Source organism: Trichosurus vulpecula, chromosome 1 (assembly GCF_011100635.1).
Source record: "Trichosurus vulpecula isolate mTriVul1 chromosome 1, mTriVul1.pri, whole genome shotgun sequence".
NCBI lineage: Eukaryota > Metazoa > Chordata > Mammalia > Diprotodontia > Phalangeridae > Trichosurus > Trichosurus vulpecula.
The window spans coordinates 62276815-62293663 of NC_050573.1; the positions used below are offsets into that span (position 1 = coordinate 62276815).

A 16849-nucleotide genomic window follows, 5' to 3' on the forward strand; every position below is an offset into this window, starting at 1 on the left:
GTGGGCCCAGTGACTGACTCTGGAGTTAACCTTCCTCCCCCCACCCTTTCCCACTCTACCCCTTTGAAGCATCTTCGTTATCACCTCCCTCCCATTGCCAGATCTCCCTCCCTTTATCTCTTCACGAAAGCAGTGGTGTGGTAAGAAGGCCAGCCGTGTGACCTTTGTCATGTTGCCGAGCTCTCTGAGCTCCACATTCCACATCTGTAAAACGAGAGAGTCCCTTCCGTCTTGGAATCCTGTGATCTCTCTCACCTCCATTACTTTCCCTACTAACATTCCCACACACCAGTCTCCAAACTTTTCCCAAACTACCCAAAATCCCATCTGACACCTCTTAGGGTGAAGGCCTCTACCATTCCCCCAAAGATTGGGTGGTCTAGAATTCAGAGGTTCCCAAATTTATCTGGCCTACTGCCCCCTTTTCAAAAAAAATTACTCAGCACCCCCCTGGAAATCTACTTTCTTTAACCCTTTAATAGTATTTTTATATTTGTGTCACCCGAGGCTACTACTGTCCCCCTGGAGGGTGCTATCACCCACTGTGGGAACCTGTGGACTTTAGATGACCCCTGCTGGGAAGCCCAAGAGAGCCGGTACAGTTGTTAAAAAAACGTGTTGTTGGTGATGGAGACTCCCTGCTTCTCAGATCTGAAGGGAGAGTGGGAGGGCAGGGGCATCCTTGCCTCCTCCCTTCCCCCACCCCAGCAAGAATGAGGCAGAAGTAGGGAGTTCCCCTTGTGTGTCTTAGCCCCTGGGGGGGGCGGAAGGGATGACCCCTGATGTTTCTTCAGGTGGAGGGCCAGGTAACAGGAGGGGAGATGTACTGGGGGGCCCCATGGATTCAGGAGAAGAGAACAGATAGGGCCACCAGTTTCTCTCTCCTCACCAAAGGAAAGGTTAATGAACTTGAGCAGGTCCGTCCATTTATTTCACACCCCCTGATTTCTTCCCTGTTCTTCGGGATTTCTTCCTGGTTTTCCTTTGGACATCTTCAGGCGTACTGTCTGATCCCTTTTTGGCCTAACACCTGCCGTCTGTGAGATCCGCTGCCCGATTTCTTGGAGGCCTGCCTTCTCGAGTTCTCAATAACCAGGGCAGCCAGACCTTAGGGATTGAGGCCACCTGCCCCCTGCCCCCTCCCCCCTTCCCACAGCAGGGAAGGCCCCTTCCCACAGTGCAGAGCAGACTTTATTGGTATATACATCAGCTTCAGGCTGCTGAGCCTTCCCCTCCCACCCTCAACCCTCCTGGGGCTAGGACCATCTTTTCTGGCTCCCATTGCCTCTGTCCTGGACACTGAGGGACCGTGGCTGCTGGCCCAGCAAAGTAGTTCGTAGGAAAACTTGGGGAGGCTAGCTCGCCACTACAGGGTTGGGGAGGGCAGGATCCATGGCACCCAATCTTTCCCTGGGCATGTAAAGAGACAGTTCCTAGACCAAGGGCCTGGGAACCCAGTTCCCAGAGGGCCTGACCCTCCTCATTAGTTTCGGACCTGGTCATAGGCACCAACCATGCGCTTGATATGGCAAAGTTTGTCTCGAAGGCTCTGGGTCTCCAGTTTCTTGCTTTGGTATTCTGGACTCTGGTGTGAGGGGAGAAAGAAATGGGCAAAATGGTTAACTAACCAACTAGCCATGATGGGGGAGGGAAGGTAACTGGTGTCCTGTTCCAAACCCCAGAAATAGCTCCCACTAGGGAAGGGGAGAGCCAAGCAGCCCAAGCTTGATGCCCTGGTACTTCCAGGGAGGGGACAGGCCTACTTCCTTAGGGAAATAGAGGTGAGGGGCTGCCAGGGATAATCTTGGACATCTTACCCTCTTCAAGTCCTTCAGCCGGTTGTATTCCTCCGCAACACCCTGGGGAGGAAGGAATGAGGGACCCCTTCAGACTCCACCAGGAACCTCCCTTCTCCCCATGCCTGCCCCTCTGTCATTGTCCACCTCTCATAGCAATCCTAGGAGGTAGTCTGTGTAAATATTAGCGCCACTACGAACCCCTGTCACCTGCTGGTCCCACTTGGCTACCCTGGCCATCTCTAGTCTAACCCATGCTTGCCTACAAGAGCATCTTCCTCTCCCAGGGACTCGGACCTCCACCTCTGGGGCCCTGATGAGCTTTCCTCTTATTTGACTTGGTCTCAGGCCTATGGTCCTGGTCATCTCCATTTCTAAGCTGTGCCACCATGGGCACACGTGTATCCCTACCTCCTTCCAACTCTTGGGTCATCTTCCCCCCTTAGAATGGAAACTCCTTGAGGGCTGGAACTGCCTTGCTCATTTACAGCAAAGTACTCAGCACTTTGTGGGCATTTAACAGGTTCTTTGCTCTTAATTTGATGCATGAGGAAACAAGCTCAGGTGAAGGGACCAAAGCACAACTGGAACCCAGGACCCAGGCATCCTGACTGTCTGCAGCTCTTACTATCACACCACACTGTCTCTCTTGGCTCCTCGTTCCTGCTTCCTCCCGCCGTGGGACGTTGCTCATTAAGCCTGTCTGACAAAAGAAGCTAAGGGGCCAAGTGGGATTTGTCCACAGCCACAAAGCTCTAGCCCAGTATTCTGACCTGGTGGGCAGAGGGTGGCGGGACTCATCCCTGCTCTTTGGGAACCCTAGGTCTGAGGGGCTGCCCAGTGGCTTGGGAGAGGGAAGGGGCTTAGGTGAGAGAACAAAGGCCTCTTGTGAAGTGACACCAGGCCTGGGCAAACCAGTTCTCTGGGTAGCCAGGGGAGGGGTTCAGCTTCCTGCTAAGGTCCTGCCTGGCCTTGGGGGAACAAGAGGAGGCAGGGCTGACCCAGACAGTGCAGGGGAGGAGACCCGGAGGTGGAGGGGAGAGGACCACCAGGGGTCCAGTCTCGGTCCTATCACTCTGGTGTTAACTGGAACAGATCACTTTCCCTTTTTGGGACTCAGTTTCCCCAACAGCAAAATGAAGGGTTGGACTATATGGGAAAGGGGAAAGGAAATAGGCATTTATTAAGAGCCTACTATGTGCCAGGCACTGTGCTAAGTACTTTACAAGTATTATCTAACCTGATCCTTAGATGGTTTCTGAGGTCTTTTCTGGCTTTGGTATTCCATGTTCTATGTTCCATGAGAGGTTTAGTGGAAAGAGCCTGGGATTCCATTAGGATCAGGAGAGACCTGGGATGGAATCCAGTCTTACTAGCTGTTTGACCAAGGGCCATCTAAGTCTTAGTTTCCTTATCTACAAAGTGGGGATATTGTGAAGAATGAAATAAGATAATGTATGTAAAGCACTTTAGAACAGCTACACGAGTGCCACCTGAAAAAAAAAAAAGAAAGTGCCTCCTGGGAGCCCTGATGTTCTGGGGTCGGAGAGTCCTCCCAGCCCTGACACTGACTGTTCTAAGAAATTCAGGGTTCTAAGGTTCTTCTCAGCTCTGACATTATCTGTTCTAAGGGCCCTCCCAGCCCTGACATTCTGTGTTCTAAGGGCCCTCCCAGCTCTAGTATTCTGTGTCCTAAGGGCCCTCCCAGCTCTAGCATTCTGTGTCCTAAGGGCCCTCCCAGCTCTAGCATTCTGTGTCCTACGGGCCCTCCCAGCCCTGACATTCTGTGTTCTAAGGGCCCTTCCAGCTCTGACATTATCTGTTCTAAGGGCTCTCCCACCTTGAACATTCAGTGTTCTAAGGTCCTTCCCAGCTTTGACATTCTGTATTCTAAAGTCTGTCCCAGCTCTGACATTCTGTGTTCTAAGGCCCCTCCTAACTCTAACATTCTGTGTTGGCCTTAGCCCATCCCATTTCTAATATCTGTTCTAAGGCCTCTCCCAGCTTGAGCATCCTGTGTTCTAAGGGCCCTCCCAGCCCTGACATTCTGTGTTCTAAGGGCCCTCCCAGCTCTAGCATTCTGTGTCCTAAGGGCCCTCCCAGCTCTAGCATTCTGTATTCTAAGGGCCCTCCCAGCCCTGACATTCTCTATTCCAAGGAATCTCTCCATCTTTGACATCCTCTATTCAAAATTTCCTTTAGAATCTACAGTTCCACGTTCTAAGGTATTAGAAGAACCCTTAGGATAACCTCCAGCCTGGGATGTGTAGCACCTCCTTTTAGCTGCAGAGAATGAAATGATGGCTGGTCCCCTTGCCCTCCAGCCCCTGTCCTGTCCTGCCCTTTCCACTCCCCGTTCCCCCAAGGCCTTCACCTGGTAGCGCAAGCTGCCTTCCGGGAGGCAGTCCAGCTCGTGACTGAGCTGCCTGAGCTGGGCACTAGTGTCATCCATCTCAGCACACAGGGCTTTGTACCGCTGAAGGTCACTGTTGAACTCTGCCTTGTAGGTCTGGCGGATGGCATCCGAGGTGATAGGTGGGTAGAGGCTGTAGGCAGGACAGGGGGTGTGGGTACCAGCTGGGGCAGGAGGAGTTTTGGAGCCTGGGGCTCTATTGCCCTCTCTCCTCTTCTCCCCAGATTCCCAGGTATTTGCATACCTGTATATCCTGCAGGCCTAGGTGCCCATATGCCAATGATGGAGAGCTAATGGCTTCCAGGCTCTGAGGGGTGCCCAGGGTGGTCTTCTCTATCAATGGCATGGACGTCTATATACAGAGCCCAGGGGGAAGGTGAGGGTGCCCCCCTCCCATGAAGGGATGCTGGGGGACTGTGGCTAAGCCTCTTGAGGGCCTGCAGCCCAATGGAAACACCCAGCCTCACCTGGCCCAGTCATCCCGGTCCTGCTCTTCACTGGATTCTGCTGCTGTGGTATAATCTGTCTCATATTGTGCATCTTCCAGGCCTGTTGGACGTGGTCTTTGGCGATGGCCACGCCTCACAGGGGGCCGACTCACAGATCCTTTGTCTTTTTCTTCTGGAGGACTGGTCCCTTCAGGAGGCGGGGCGCTGGGAGAAGGGTCAGAGAATGCTGAGTTCTTGTGTCCAAGTTGTGGATTATGGGTAGAGGTTCTGGCCTCTAAAGTGCCCACCCCCAGGGAGCCCATGCCCACCTGGGGCTGGAAGGGGTTGAGTGGCCATAGCCATTCTCCTGGGCTGGCAGGAAAGCACTGGTCAGGGGGCTGATGGGCTTCTCTGAGTATGCCAATGTGGCAGTCTCATCCTGAGTGCCAGCATCACCAGATACATTCTTCACCTAGAAATGATAAAAGCAGCAAGAACTCCATTTTGGTAACTAGAATTTGAAAGGTCCTTTCCTCTTAATAACCCTCTTGTTACTATGCCCATTTCACAGAACGAGACATTGAGGCCCAGAAGAATTAAGCCACAGACTCATAGAATGTCAGAACCAGAAAGGATCTTAGAACCCAGAACCACAAACATAAAACACAGGAGTTAGAAGAGACCCTAGAATGGAGAATGTCAGAGCTGAGAGGGAGCTTGGAGGTTGTTTTCTCTCATTTTGCTGGTGAGGAAACAGTAAGAAGAAATGACTTTCTCAAATCATGCGACTGAGCCTTGGGGCTATATCCTGGACCTTCTGACTCCAAATCCAGGGTTCTAGTAATACCCCTTGGGCAGCCAGGCAAGGGGATGGCATGGAGATTTGGCACTTTGGGGTGCCAAACTTCTGGTAGTTTCCTGTCTGGGTGGATACAATAGCCCCTGGCAGTCGTGGCTGAGAAGAGCAGGTGGCACTGGGTGCTTGGGAGCAGAAGACTGGTCTACATCAGCTCTCAGGTCCCTTCCAGCCCCCAGAGGGTGTGAGTCAGAGAGCTGTGGCCAATAAGGGGGGATATTCCTCGTTCCCGTGGGGTGTTTTGTGGGGGATGGGGAGGAATTGACTCCATACTCAACGGGTCAAGGACCAGTCTAGAGTACTGAGTCAGTCCCAGCTCGTCCAGACCCTTCTCCCCGGGCTTTTGCCTCCTTATCCCTGACTCTCCCAAAGATTTGAGACCATCAGTCCTCCTGGGGGGAGGTCAATGATTGCCCCTCCTTAGAGAGCAGGGGGGAGTGGGTAAGATTAAGGGCCCCAGGAATGGTCCAGCACAAAGAATGGTGGATTTGGAGACTGGGGTCCAGTCCCAGCTCTGACACTTGCTGCCCATGCCAGCCTGAGGAAGTCACCTCCCTCCTCAGTTTCTTCATCTGTGAAATAGGGCTCAGAATAATAGCGCTTCCACCCTCGAAGGGAACTGTGGGTCGAGCAGTTTGTGACCTGTCCTATAAACGTGTGTGTGTATGGGGGCGGAGGGGGGTGCGGCTCTGTCAGTCCTCTCTCCTTCAGATCACCCTCTTTCTACCTTCCTCTCTGTACCTCACCCCGACCCCCACCCCCACCCCCACCCCCTCTCCCAACCTTAAACCTTAGATTTCAATCGCCCCTCCCCCACCCTTTAAAAAACACATCCTGGGTTCACTTGAATTCAGAGACACATCAAGGACATGACTGTCTTTGCTCCCGTCCCTGTGTGTACTTTTAAAATTCTCCCAGGAGGAAACATCGCTTCCGGGCATGGGTAAGCCCTCTGGTTACACAAAGCACAAAGAGTCCATCGGAAAAGACCTCGGATGCAGTGGAGTCTGTGCCCTGACCATTTGGGGATCCTCACTTCCAGAGTGCCGTCTCCAGTTCCCTGCTCCCCAACTCTGCTTTCAGTCTTCCTCGTTTAGGAGAAGAGGAAGCACCCCCACCTTTGCCTAGAGAAGTTAAATGACTTAGCCAAAGTCCTTCAATGACAGCTAGTCAGTGGCAGAGTTCAGATTCGAACCCAGGCTCTCTAGCCACGGAACCCCATGGTCTCCCTGCTCCCTGACCACAGCAGATTTATTTCCTCCTTGTTCCGTATGATAACAAAAGCAGCTTCTGTTTCTGTAGTCCTTTAAGGCTGGCCAAGTGTTTTATTTGTTTGTCCTTTATAAAGATCCTGTGAGGCAGATATCAGAGCTATTATTATCCCCATTTTACAGCCAAGGAAACTGAGGCTTGAGGAGACAAAGAACTTGCCCGAGGGTGAAGGGAGGGAGTGTTGGAGCTGGGACTCAAACTGAAGTCTTCTGACTCTGTGGACCCCCTTTTTTGCAGTGAGAACTCTGCCAAAAGTGTGTTTGAAGTGAGGGGAATGGGGTTCAAATCTTGGTTCTTGTCACTCACTAGCTATGTGACTTTAAGCAATTCCCTTAACCTCTCTCTGGGCTTCGGTTTCCTCAATTGTAAGTCAAGGGGGTCAGAATAGATGATGTCTGCTGCCCTTTCTAGCTCTAAAATTTATGATCCTGTGACCCCTCTGCTTCTCCAAATTCTTCCAAGGCCAGCCTCCTCCAGGAAGCCTCCCTGACCTCTTAGCTCCACCTCTGACCTCCTACGGCTCTGGATTAGAAGCTCACTCCTTCATCCTCCATCACACACTGACTTCCTTCGCTATATGTGAGTCCCATTGTCCCATGGGGTGGGAGAGGAGATGCCCCTCTTCCCTGCCCCCACCCCTCCAGGTCATAGCATTGGGCCTCCTTGGAGACTAGGGACATCTGAGTGGTTTGACCCAATCGCTGTCTTCAGGTTTGTGGAAGTGGGAGCAGACTTATTCTGTCCTTCCTCCCCACCCCCTGGGAGCCGGGAGCCTGGAGTGGGAGCTACAGGCAAGTGGAGCTAGGCTTGCTAGCCGAAGGACCTTCTAACCAATTAGAGCTGTCCAAAAATGGAACAAGCTGCTTTGGGAGCCTGTGATCTCCCCCTCCCTGGATGGCCACTTGTTGGGGGCGTTGTCCAGAGCATTCCTGGACAACGCGTCTCCGAGCAGTCTGGGACTACTTGGCTCTGAGAGGCTGTCTGCCCACAAGTGGGGACTCCCCAAGCATGTGTCCCCTCCCCAGCGCACAGCAGGAGGCAAGGGCTGAGGGCCAGGCAGTGTGACAGCAATGTGCCCCGCCTTTACCTGTTTCTTTTTCTGGCTCTGCCCCCTGGCCAGCTGACCAGGCTCTGGGTTAATCATTTTCCATACAGAAACTCAGACTATCTTGAGCAAACAGGGAATGGAGGGCTGGGACCCTGGCACCAAGCTCTCCACTGAGGCTGACTGGCACCGATGCCAAAGCAGGCAAATTGGCTCCAGAAGAATGAATGCTGAAGTACCTTTTCTCTATGGAGGCAGCGTGGCAATAACCGAGAGAGAGCTGGTCTTGGATCCATCGAAAGACCCGGATTCAAGTTCTGACATCCCTGGGCAAATCATTTAACTTCTCAGTACCCTAGGCAACTCTCTGAGACTAAAATTAAGAACCTGTGTTGGTACAGGGAGTCTCCCCATTTGGGAGTTCCCTGTATCAATGAAGTCACAGGGCCTGTCCCTTTTCCTAGGACCTCTCTAATAATAGCTAGCATTTGTGTAGCAAAGCACGGGACCAATATTACTTCATTCGATCCTCATAACAACCCTGGAGGGTGGGGGAGGTGCTATTACTTTTCCCATTTTACAAATAAGGAGACTGAGGCAGACAGAGGTTAAGTGATTTGCCCAATGTCACACAGCTAGTAAGTGTCTGAGGCTGGATTTGAACTCAGGTCTTGAACCCAGGTCAAACTCTGCTCACTGTACCATGTCACTTACCTTATTACCTTCCCTTATTATTATTATTAACTCTGCCCTGGGGTAGATAAGCACTAGTTTTCTCATGCCCGTTTTTACAGATGAGGAAACCAAGACATAGAAAAAAAAAATGATTTCCTCAAGATCGTACAGTTAATAAGTGGGGGAAGATAAGGGCTCGGAACCCAGGTGGGACAGGAATAGAGAAAAGAATATCAGCGTCACTAGTGGACATTTATGATCTGGGTGACTCTGGGCACATCACTTGACTTCTGTGATGAGATTCCTCCAGCCTGCTCACCCACTCCTCCACACTGGGACACCACCCCCCAGCCTGCTTACCTACTCCTCCACACTGGGACACCCCCCAGCCTGCTTACCTACTCCTCCACACTGGGACACCACCCCCCAGCCTGCTTACCCACTCCTCCACACTGGGACACTCCCCAGCCTGCTTACCCACTCCTCCACACTGGGACACCCCCCAGCCTGCTTACCTACTCCTCCACACTGGGACACCCCCCTCCAGCCTGCTTACCCACTCCTCCACACTAGCTCCCCCCTAGCCTGCTTACCCACTTCTCCACACTAGGACACCCCACTCCAGCTTGCTTACCCACTCCTCCACATTGGGACCCTCTGCTGTAGCCAGGGGCTTGTCCCAGAAGATGTTGGGCTTCCCATACTTCCAGATCTTGTGACGGGTCTTCTGAGCGAAGTAACAGATGACACAAAGGAGGACAACGGTGAGGAAGCCACAGACGATGGCCACAGCCTGGGGGAGGAGGAAGGGGAAACATGGGCTCAGAATTGGGGCCACCCTCTGGATTTTGAAGCATGTTAAAAGATAGCAGACACCCACTCTGGGGCTGGAATTGGCAAATCTCCTTCAAACTCCCCATCTCCAGGCTCCCTCCCACATTAACTTGATGGCACCCAGGGAATTCTCATCACTTCCCACCTGGCTACTTTCCTGGACTTCATCATCTCCAGAAACTCATCATTCTGTAAGATGAAATCAAGTCGGAAGGTCCCACCTCCTCAGATCATTTCCCACCTCAGCTGAATGAGTTCATCAGGCACCACTTCTCCCCTCCTCGGCCCAGTTTTTTAGGTACTCTCTCCCTCATTTGATTGTGAGGTCCTTGAGGTCAGGACTATCTCCCGCCTTTCTTTGTATCCCCAGTACTTATCACAGTGCCTGGTACATTTAATATGTGTTTATTGACTCTGACTGATTCTGACTTGGCCTAGAACCTCTGGCTTCTCTCTGGCCTGAACTTTCTCACACAAAGGAAGGGCCATACTGTGGCTCCTGGAGAATATGTAGGGTCCCTAGCGATGAGAGGGTAGGACATGGGTATAGAGAGGCAGATCAGATGAGCCGGTTTGTCACCCTGGAAGGTACAAAGAGATCTTAGGAATGGGGGAATTTCAAGGAGGTCTGGTAGAAGGGGGGCGTCAAGGAGGGCTGCTCAGTATGAGGCTCTGGCCTTGGAGATTGGGGAAGCAGAGAGAGGCTAGCCTCAGACCCCTGGGGAGTACTGATTGTATACTCTAAAGACAAAATGGCAGCTGGGTTGTTCTGCTCCGCCCCCCAGCCCCAATTGTAGGAAAGGCAAATGGGGGAGGGGATTTTGTGTTCAGTCCCAAGGTTCTGGAAGGCAGAGACTTTACCTTCAACATAATTACCATAACCACAGTAATAGCAGCGATAATAGCCAATACTCACATAGTGACAAGGTGTGCAAAACACCTTGTGGACTTTAGCTCATTGGATATTCCCAACAGCCTTGTGATGGAAGTGTATAGCTGTTTCTACTCCTGTTTTACAGATGAGAAACTGAGGCCCAGAGGACTAAAGGGCCTTGCTTCTGATCACATAACTAGTAAGTGTCAGAGGTGGAATTCAAATCCAGTTCTCTGTCTCTAAGTCTAGCATAGTGGATTAGGCATGGGACTGGCAGTCAGGAGAACTTGGGTTCAAATCTTGCCTCAGACACTTACTATGTGGTCTTGAGATAGACCTCTTTGTGCCTCAGTTTCCTCATCTGTAAATGACTCAATGACTTCCTTCCAGATCTAAATCTACAATCCTATGAGCCAAGTATTTCCCCATCTGCCATGCTGCCACACCCACTGCCATCACCCTTGTGATCACTCTTACCATCTCCATCATTGTCATGACCATCATGACCACTATCACCACCTTTTTCCTTCTCCTCATCCCCAGCAGCAGCAACATCACCATCATCTTCCTCTTCCTCATCTTCCTCAACATCACCATCTCTATCACCATCCTCACAGCCACCCTTGTCCCAACATTGCCGTCTGTATCATCACCATGACAGTCCCCATCACCGTCCTATCTCTGTCACCATTACCATCACCTCCACCATCCTTGCCACATCATTGGCCCCATTGGTATCTAAACTGTGGTTTTCAGATCACAGTTTCCAGGTTTTCTAGCAGTCGTCTAGACCAAGCCCTTTGTTTCACAGCTGAGATTTATCCTTGTTTTCCCAATTCAGAAGAGAGCTGTCACACTGATAGACATTTCTGTACCAACAACAGATCATTATAATGTACTTGGATGATAGGGACAATGTTCTGCGAGTACGCTGATACCGGATTCAAGCGTGCACACAGAATCCGAACATAATAAGAGTGCTGACTGATTTTGTACACCTGTCATATAATCAGGAGATTCCTATCTCACTTGTGGGTAATTAGGATGGCTGTGGCTAATGTCTGTGTTCTAGCATGTTGAGTTCAGATTGAGTGAGATAAAAAATTCTCATAAGAGCTGTCATTAGAATACCAGCTCTATTAATGTGATAATGTTATCATTAATTATTATTGTTAAAATATATTATTAAGGTAGCATCGTAATAGTATTCATAATAATTACCATTAATAATATAATAATGCTGGTAACATAATAATAACAAGCATTTCAATGACAGTTTAAAGTGACATGTCTTGTCCTGGGTCACCCTGCTACTGAGGATCAGAGGGAGGATTTGACCCAAAGTCCAAACCCTGTTCAGACTATATACCACAATGCCTCCTCTCTTGCCAAAGGAATCTCACAATCAGTTGCATTTGCAGCAATTTTAAAAAAGCGGGAGTGATGGGTCTCCCCACTTATAGATAGGACAATGGAGGTCTAGAGAGAGTCCACAAATGGCTGGAAGTCACTTAGTCAAAGTTATGGGGGACCACCTTGGTAGGCTCTGCCCCATACCAAAGGAGGATCAACTGATGAAACAATAGAGGAATCGGAAGGAAGAAGGGTGGAAAGTAAGACCACTGTCTTCGGATAACTGACAAACTGTCATATGGATAGGGCATTATTGATAGATGGCCCTCACAACAGAGCACAGAAAGGTGAAGTACTTCAGAGGCAGTTAGGTGGCCCACTGGATGGAGCACAGGGCCTGGAATCAGGATGATCTGAGTTCAAATCCGTCCTCAGACACTTACTAGCTATGTGACCCTGGGTAAAGTACTTAGCCTCTAATCTGCCTTAATTTCCTCTATAAAATGGGATAATAATATCACTTACCTCCCCAAGTTGTAAAGATTAAATGCGATAATATAGATAAAGTGCCTAGCACATAGTAGATGCTTTATGAATACCTTTTTCATCCCTCCCTTAACTGAGTTGCACAGGGTCGCATAGCTAATAAGTGTCTGAGTGTCTCAGGTCTTCCTGACTCCCAGTTCTGACCTCTATTCACTGCCTACTGCCCCACTGAGTTCCCTTCTAGTTGTGCTGTGGGATTCTGGGATTGTGTGATTTTCCTTTGACTCTTACCTCTTGGGGGTCCACCATGCAGTAGTGGTAGAGGTACTGGTTCATAATTCCCCCTGACACTGACGACATCATTTGGTTGCAGAGCATCAACATCTGGTTGTAGTAGAGACTCCCAGAGCTGGACCCCAGCCCTGCCCGGGGGTTCACCCCAACGACGTAAACAATGGAGGCGATGAGCATCACGAAGGCCAGCAGGCCATTGAGTACAGCGACCAGCAGGTAGAAGCGGCGGGAGCGGGCACCTGATGCTTTGGACAGACCAGCTATGACCAGCCCCAGGGTCACCAGGAAGCAGAGCACGGCCATAGCAATCATAAAGCCATTGGCTGCCCGTGGGTTGGTCAGGCCGCCATAATAGCCGCCATAGTAGCCACCATAGTAGCCATTGTAGTAGCTTCCCAGGCCACCCCCATAACCCAGGAGGCCGCTGCCACTGCCATAGTAGTCCCAGGCTAAGGTGGAGGCCACACAGGCAAAAATAACCAAACACAGGATGACCACAATTCCCTGCAGGATGCGAACAATACCTGGAGGAGACCGCCACTGGTAGAAATGCTGGGGAGGGACATCTGCCAGGTAGAAGGAGCCAGGAGGGCCCGAGGGAGGTGGGTAGTCATAGCGGGAACTGGGGTGGCCATAGCCTGTATAAGACCTTTTCTCATACATCATGGGCAGGGGGCTACCTGGAACATAACATACACATCCCATTCTCCCCTTTATATTCCGGCATCACTCCCAGCTCTGACATTCCCTGTTCTAAGATCCCTTTCAGTTCTGACATTATTGGTTCTGAGGTCTGTTCCAGCTCTGATATTCCATGTTCTAAGATCCCCTCCATCTCTGACATTCCATGTTCTATGTTGTGTCCTGGCTCTGACATTTCTGTTCTCAGAACCCCTTCTACTCTGATATTCTGTCTTCTATTTTTTTTTTTATTTTTCCAGCTCCGACAGTCTGTGTTTTATGTTCTAAGATCCCTCCCAGTTCTCACATTCTCAGATCCCTCCCAATGCTGGCTGATACTCTATACACAGTGATTTTTATGACCTGACACCTGTTAGAAGACCAGCTCCATCACCATCTCCTCAACCTCCATCCCTTTAAACAAAGAGAAAGAGATGTAGGGCTAAGAGGGAGAATCTGGAGATCGTGGGCTCTCCTGGCTATTGGGAGTTTCTGAGGGGACTGAATTCAAGTGTCTCAGGCACTGGAAAATTCTCCGTCTCATCCCCTTCTCTGATGGGTGGCTGGGGAGAGGAGTATGCCACTCAGAGACTCCCACTGCTCCTAGCTTCCCTTTACTCCATAGGCCACCTCTCTCCCTTCTATGGGCTCTGTCCTTCTCCTGCCCCATTCACCCTCAAACCAGGGCATTCACCTGGTCCCCAAGCCACTTTCTGCCTTTCCCCTGATAGCAGAGATTCTTGCCCAGGTTCGACCAAGTCCTCCCTGGTCCTTGCTACTCCCCCGGGGATTGCTCTGAGGTCTCCTGTGGGGACAGAGCCGTTTACCTGAGCTTGGTGCCTGCCTGCCCAGGCTGCGCCTGGCTGCCTCCTCTCTCCAGGGATCCACTTCCAGGCTCCCCGAGCCAACTCTGATAGTTGTCCTAACGTGTCCTGTCCCTGCCTTCCCCTTCACTGGCCGCCCACGGGAAAGGTGAACGGTGGGGCTCTTGGAGTAGGGAGGGGATGCCGAAACCTAAGGGGTGGGGTCCCCTGGCTCCCCGGGCAGCCTTGGCCTGCCCTCCCTCTTTGTCCCTGGAAAAATGGCTGCAGGGATTAATCATTAGTAGATACACAAAGGCTCAGGAAAGGAGAAAAACCACAAGCTTGGCCCACGCTGGAGTTAACCCAACTTTAGCCAGCGGCCGTGCTGGGCGGGAGCACAGGCTGGCTGGGAGAGGCAGGCGGGCAGCTCTTGGTGGGGACCCACAGGTTCCTCTTTGGGACCTGGCCAGCCTGGGCAGCTTAACCCCTTGTCTTCTGGAGAATCACTCAGAAGAGACAACAACTTGCTCAGAGAGCTGTCCCATCGGAAGAAGGGCCAGTCCCCTTCCTAGGCAGCTCCCTCCCTTTCCTTTCCCTGAACGAAGGTTGAAGCAGAAGGTCCTGTGGTCAGAAGACAAGCAGAACTTCCCATCTCTTAGAGGTCCCTCATTTTGGCTTGGGAGAGGGGTGGAGGGATGGCTGCACAAGGTAGCCTCTGGAGCCCCTTCTAGCTCCAAGGGGTTCCAACCAGGATGTGATCCCAAGTGTGAGCTTCCTTAAGACTTCCTGGCTTATGGAACAGGAAACCTCCTCACCAAATAGTGTTCCACGGGCTAAAACCTTCCTCCTCCAGGAAGCCCTTATCATTACCCTCCCCTTCCCCCACCCTCAACTCTTCCCCAGTTACCCCAAACATTCTTAGCACAAAGAGACACGGCACAAATTGGTTTCCTCTGGTTTAGACCTAGGGCCCTAGGGCAGGGCTGGCTCCTCCTCAAGCCAGGGTGAAGACAGGGACCATATTTACTTCAAACTAGAGCCTCCCTGAAAGAAGGACCATGACTCCCCCCCTTACTGGGCGTTCACTCTTTTTAATTATGTATTTTGTTTTTTAAAAGAATGTTTTTATTTTACCTTTTTCTCAATTATGTGTAAAAATAATTTTTGACATTTGTTTTTTATAATTTTTGAGTTTCCAAATTCCCTCTGTCTCCCCTCCCCTCCCCATTGAGATGGCAAACACTTTGACATAGATTATACGTGTTTAACCATTCAAAACATATTTCCATGTCAGCTATGTTGCAGAACACAGACCAAAAAGAAAAAAAAAGAAAAATAAAGTTAAAAAAAGATATATGCTTTGATCTGCGTACAGACTCCATCAGTTGTTTCTCTGAGGGTAGATAGGATTTTTCATCATAAGTCCTTCAGAATTGTCTTGGATCATTGTATTGCTGAGAATAGCTAAGTCATTCACAGTTGATCATCATACAATGTTGCTGTTATGGTATACAATGTTCTCTTGGTTATGCTCATTTTACTTTGTATCAGTTCATATAAGTCTTCCCAGGTTTTTCTGAAACCATCCTGCTTATTATTTCTCATAGCACAACAGTAATCCATGACAATCATATACCACAACTTATTCAGCCATTCCTCAACTGATGGGCATCCCCTTAGTATCCAGTTCTTTGCCACCACAAAAAGAGTTGCTACAAATATTTTTGCACATATGGAACCTTTCCCTTTTTCTTTGATGAATTTGGGATATAGACCTAGTAGTGGCATTGCTGGGTCAAAGGTTATGCAGTTTTTTAGCCCTTTGGGCATAGTTCCAAATTTGAGCTCTTTCTCTTGCTGTGAGGGACCATGTTGCCCCCTAAATCAAGGTTCTCTGAGGGCAAGAGCCATATTTTTCCCTAAGACCCTCAGGACAGAGACAATGTCTCAGACTGGGAGCTGCCACTCCCAAGAGGATGGCCTTTGTTTGCCCCTCAAATTACAGACTTCCCACTCAGGGGCTACCTGAAGGGAAGGAGCAGGTCACCCCTCTCAATGGGGACCCCCTGCGGTCAGGGCCACATATACTAAGGCCTGGATGGCTTCCCTTTCAGGGATATTTTATGCAAAGATATTCTCTTCCCACTGGCAGTTTTCCTTATTTTCCCAGCTCCATGAATTTTATTCATACAAAAACTATTAAAATTTTATACCACTGAAATCGTCCATCTTTTCTTTTATGATCACTTCTATCCCTTGTTCAATTTAGGACTTTCCACCTATTTCTGAAAAGTATTAATTCTCTGCTCATCTTTTTCTGATGTGACCTATTATATGTCAGTCATAAATCCATTTGGGACTTACTGTGTCACCTGTATGATGTAAAAGGCTGTCCTAAACCTTTTTTCTGCCAAGCTGCTTTCCAGTTTTTCCAGATGTTCATGTTGAATAGAGAGTTCTTCTTCCAGGAGTTTTTGTTCCTGAATTTACTGAAGACCAGATGACCTCATTTAGGAAATCTGAAGAAGTGAATTATCCAGATTAAGGCCAGTCTTCCTAACAAAGACCAGCTTCTTCTTGGGGTATGGGAGTGGAGAAGGGATTTGGAAAGAGTTCAGAGCCTGAGCTGAGATGGGGCTCTTTACCCATTGCCCATCTTCTCTGCTTTCACTCCAAAAAGATTTTCCACTTTTTCTGACCTCACTCTAAAGCCCTTGGTGGGGCATGATATTTTCTTTCCAATGCATCCTGTCAGGAGATGGCAAGAATTTAAATCAGAACTTAGAACCTTGAAGTCATCTGGAGCAGCTTAGGAAAGGTAGGGTTCAGCTCTTCTTAGGTTGAAACTTTGCATTAGTCCTTCAATGTGAGGGATGATACTGGTTCATATCCAGCACAGAGTGGGGAACAGGGGAAGGAGCTATGTAAAATGAAGAAAGGGGAGGAAAGGCAAGGTGCCAAGCACATAGGGATGAGTTCTCCTTTGGTCACCTTCTCTGGGCTAGGAAATTTCCAAAACATTGAACTTGCCTACAATCT

The 16849-nt window shown here is 50.0% G+C and overlaps 1 protein-coding gene across 2 annotated transcripts; it reads right to left on the bottom strand.

Annotated features, from left to right (window-relative positions):
- Window positions 1-1173: 1173 nt before the first annotated feature.
- LOC118851245 (occludin) lies at window positions 1174-14161 on the bottom strand. 2 transcript variants are annotated; one of them, XM_036761049.1, is made up of 9 exons: window positions 13835-14161; window positions 12324-13006; window positions 9120-9278; window positions 8050-8136; window positions 4967-5109; window positions 4677-4862; window positions 4171-4342; window positions 1818-1859; window positions 1174-1585 (listed from the first exon to the last, which is right to left on the bottom strand). In XM_036761049.1, exons 2-9 carry the CDS (start codon window positions 12990-12992, stop codon window positions 1484-1486), a joined length of 1560 nt encoding a protein of 519 aa, XP_036616944.1. In that variant the 5' UTR covers window positions 12993-13006; window positions 13835-14161; the 3' UTR covers window positions 1174-1483. The 2 variants fall into 2 exon arrangements, with proteins under 2 accessions (XP_036616944.1, XP_036617683.1); XM_036761788.1 differs by lacking the exons at window positions 8050-8136; window positions 13835-14161 and having other exon boundaries at window positions 1484-1585; window positions 12324-12992.
- Between the last annotated feature and the right edge of the window lie 2688 nt (window positions 14162-16849).

Coding starts and splice junctions, on each gene's coding strand:
- LOC118851245 (XM_036761049.1), bottom strand. CDS start 12,992: ATGATGTATGAGAAAAGGTCTTATACAGGCTATGGCCACCCCAGTTCC. Junction 4,343..4,676: donor GACCGGGATGACTGGGCCAG/GTGAGGCTGGGT, acceptor TCCTGCCTACAG/CCTCTACCCACCTATCACCT. Junction 1,586..1,817: donor GGCTGAAGGACTTGAAGAGG/GTAAGATGTCCA, acceptor CCCTCACACCAG/AGTCCAGAATACCAAAGCAA.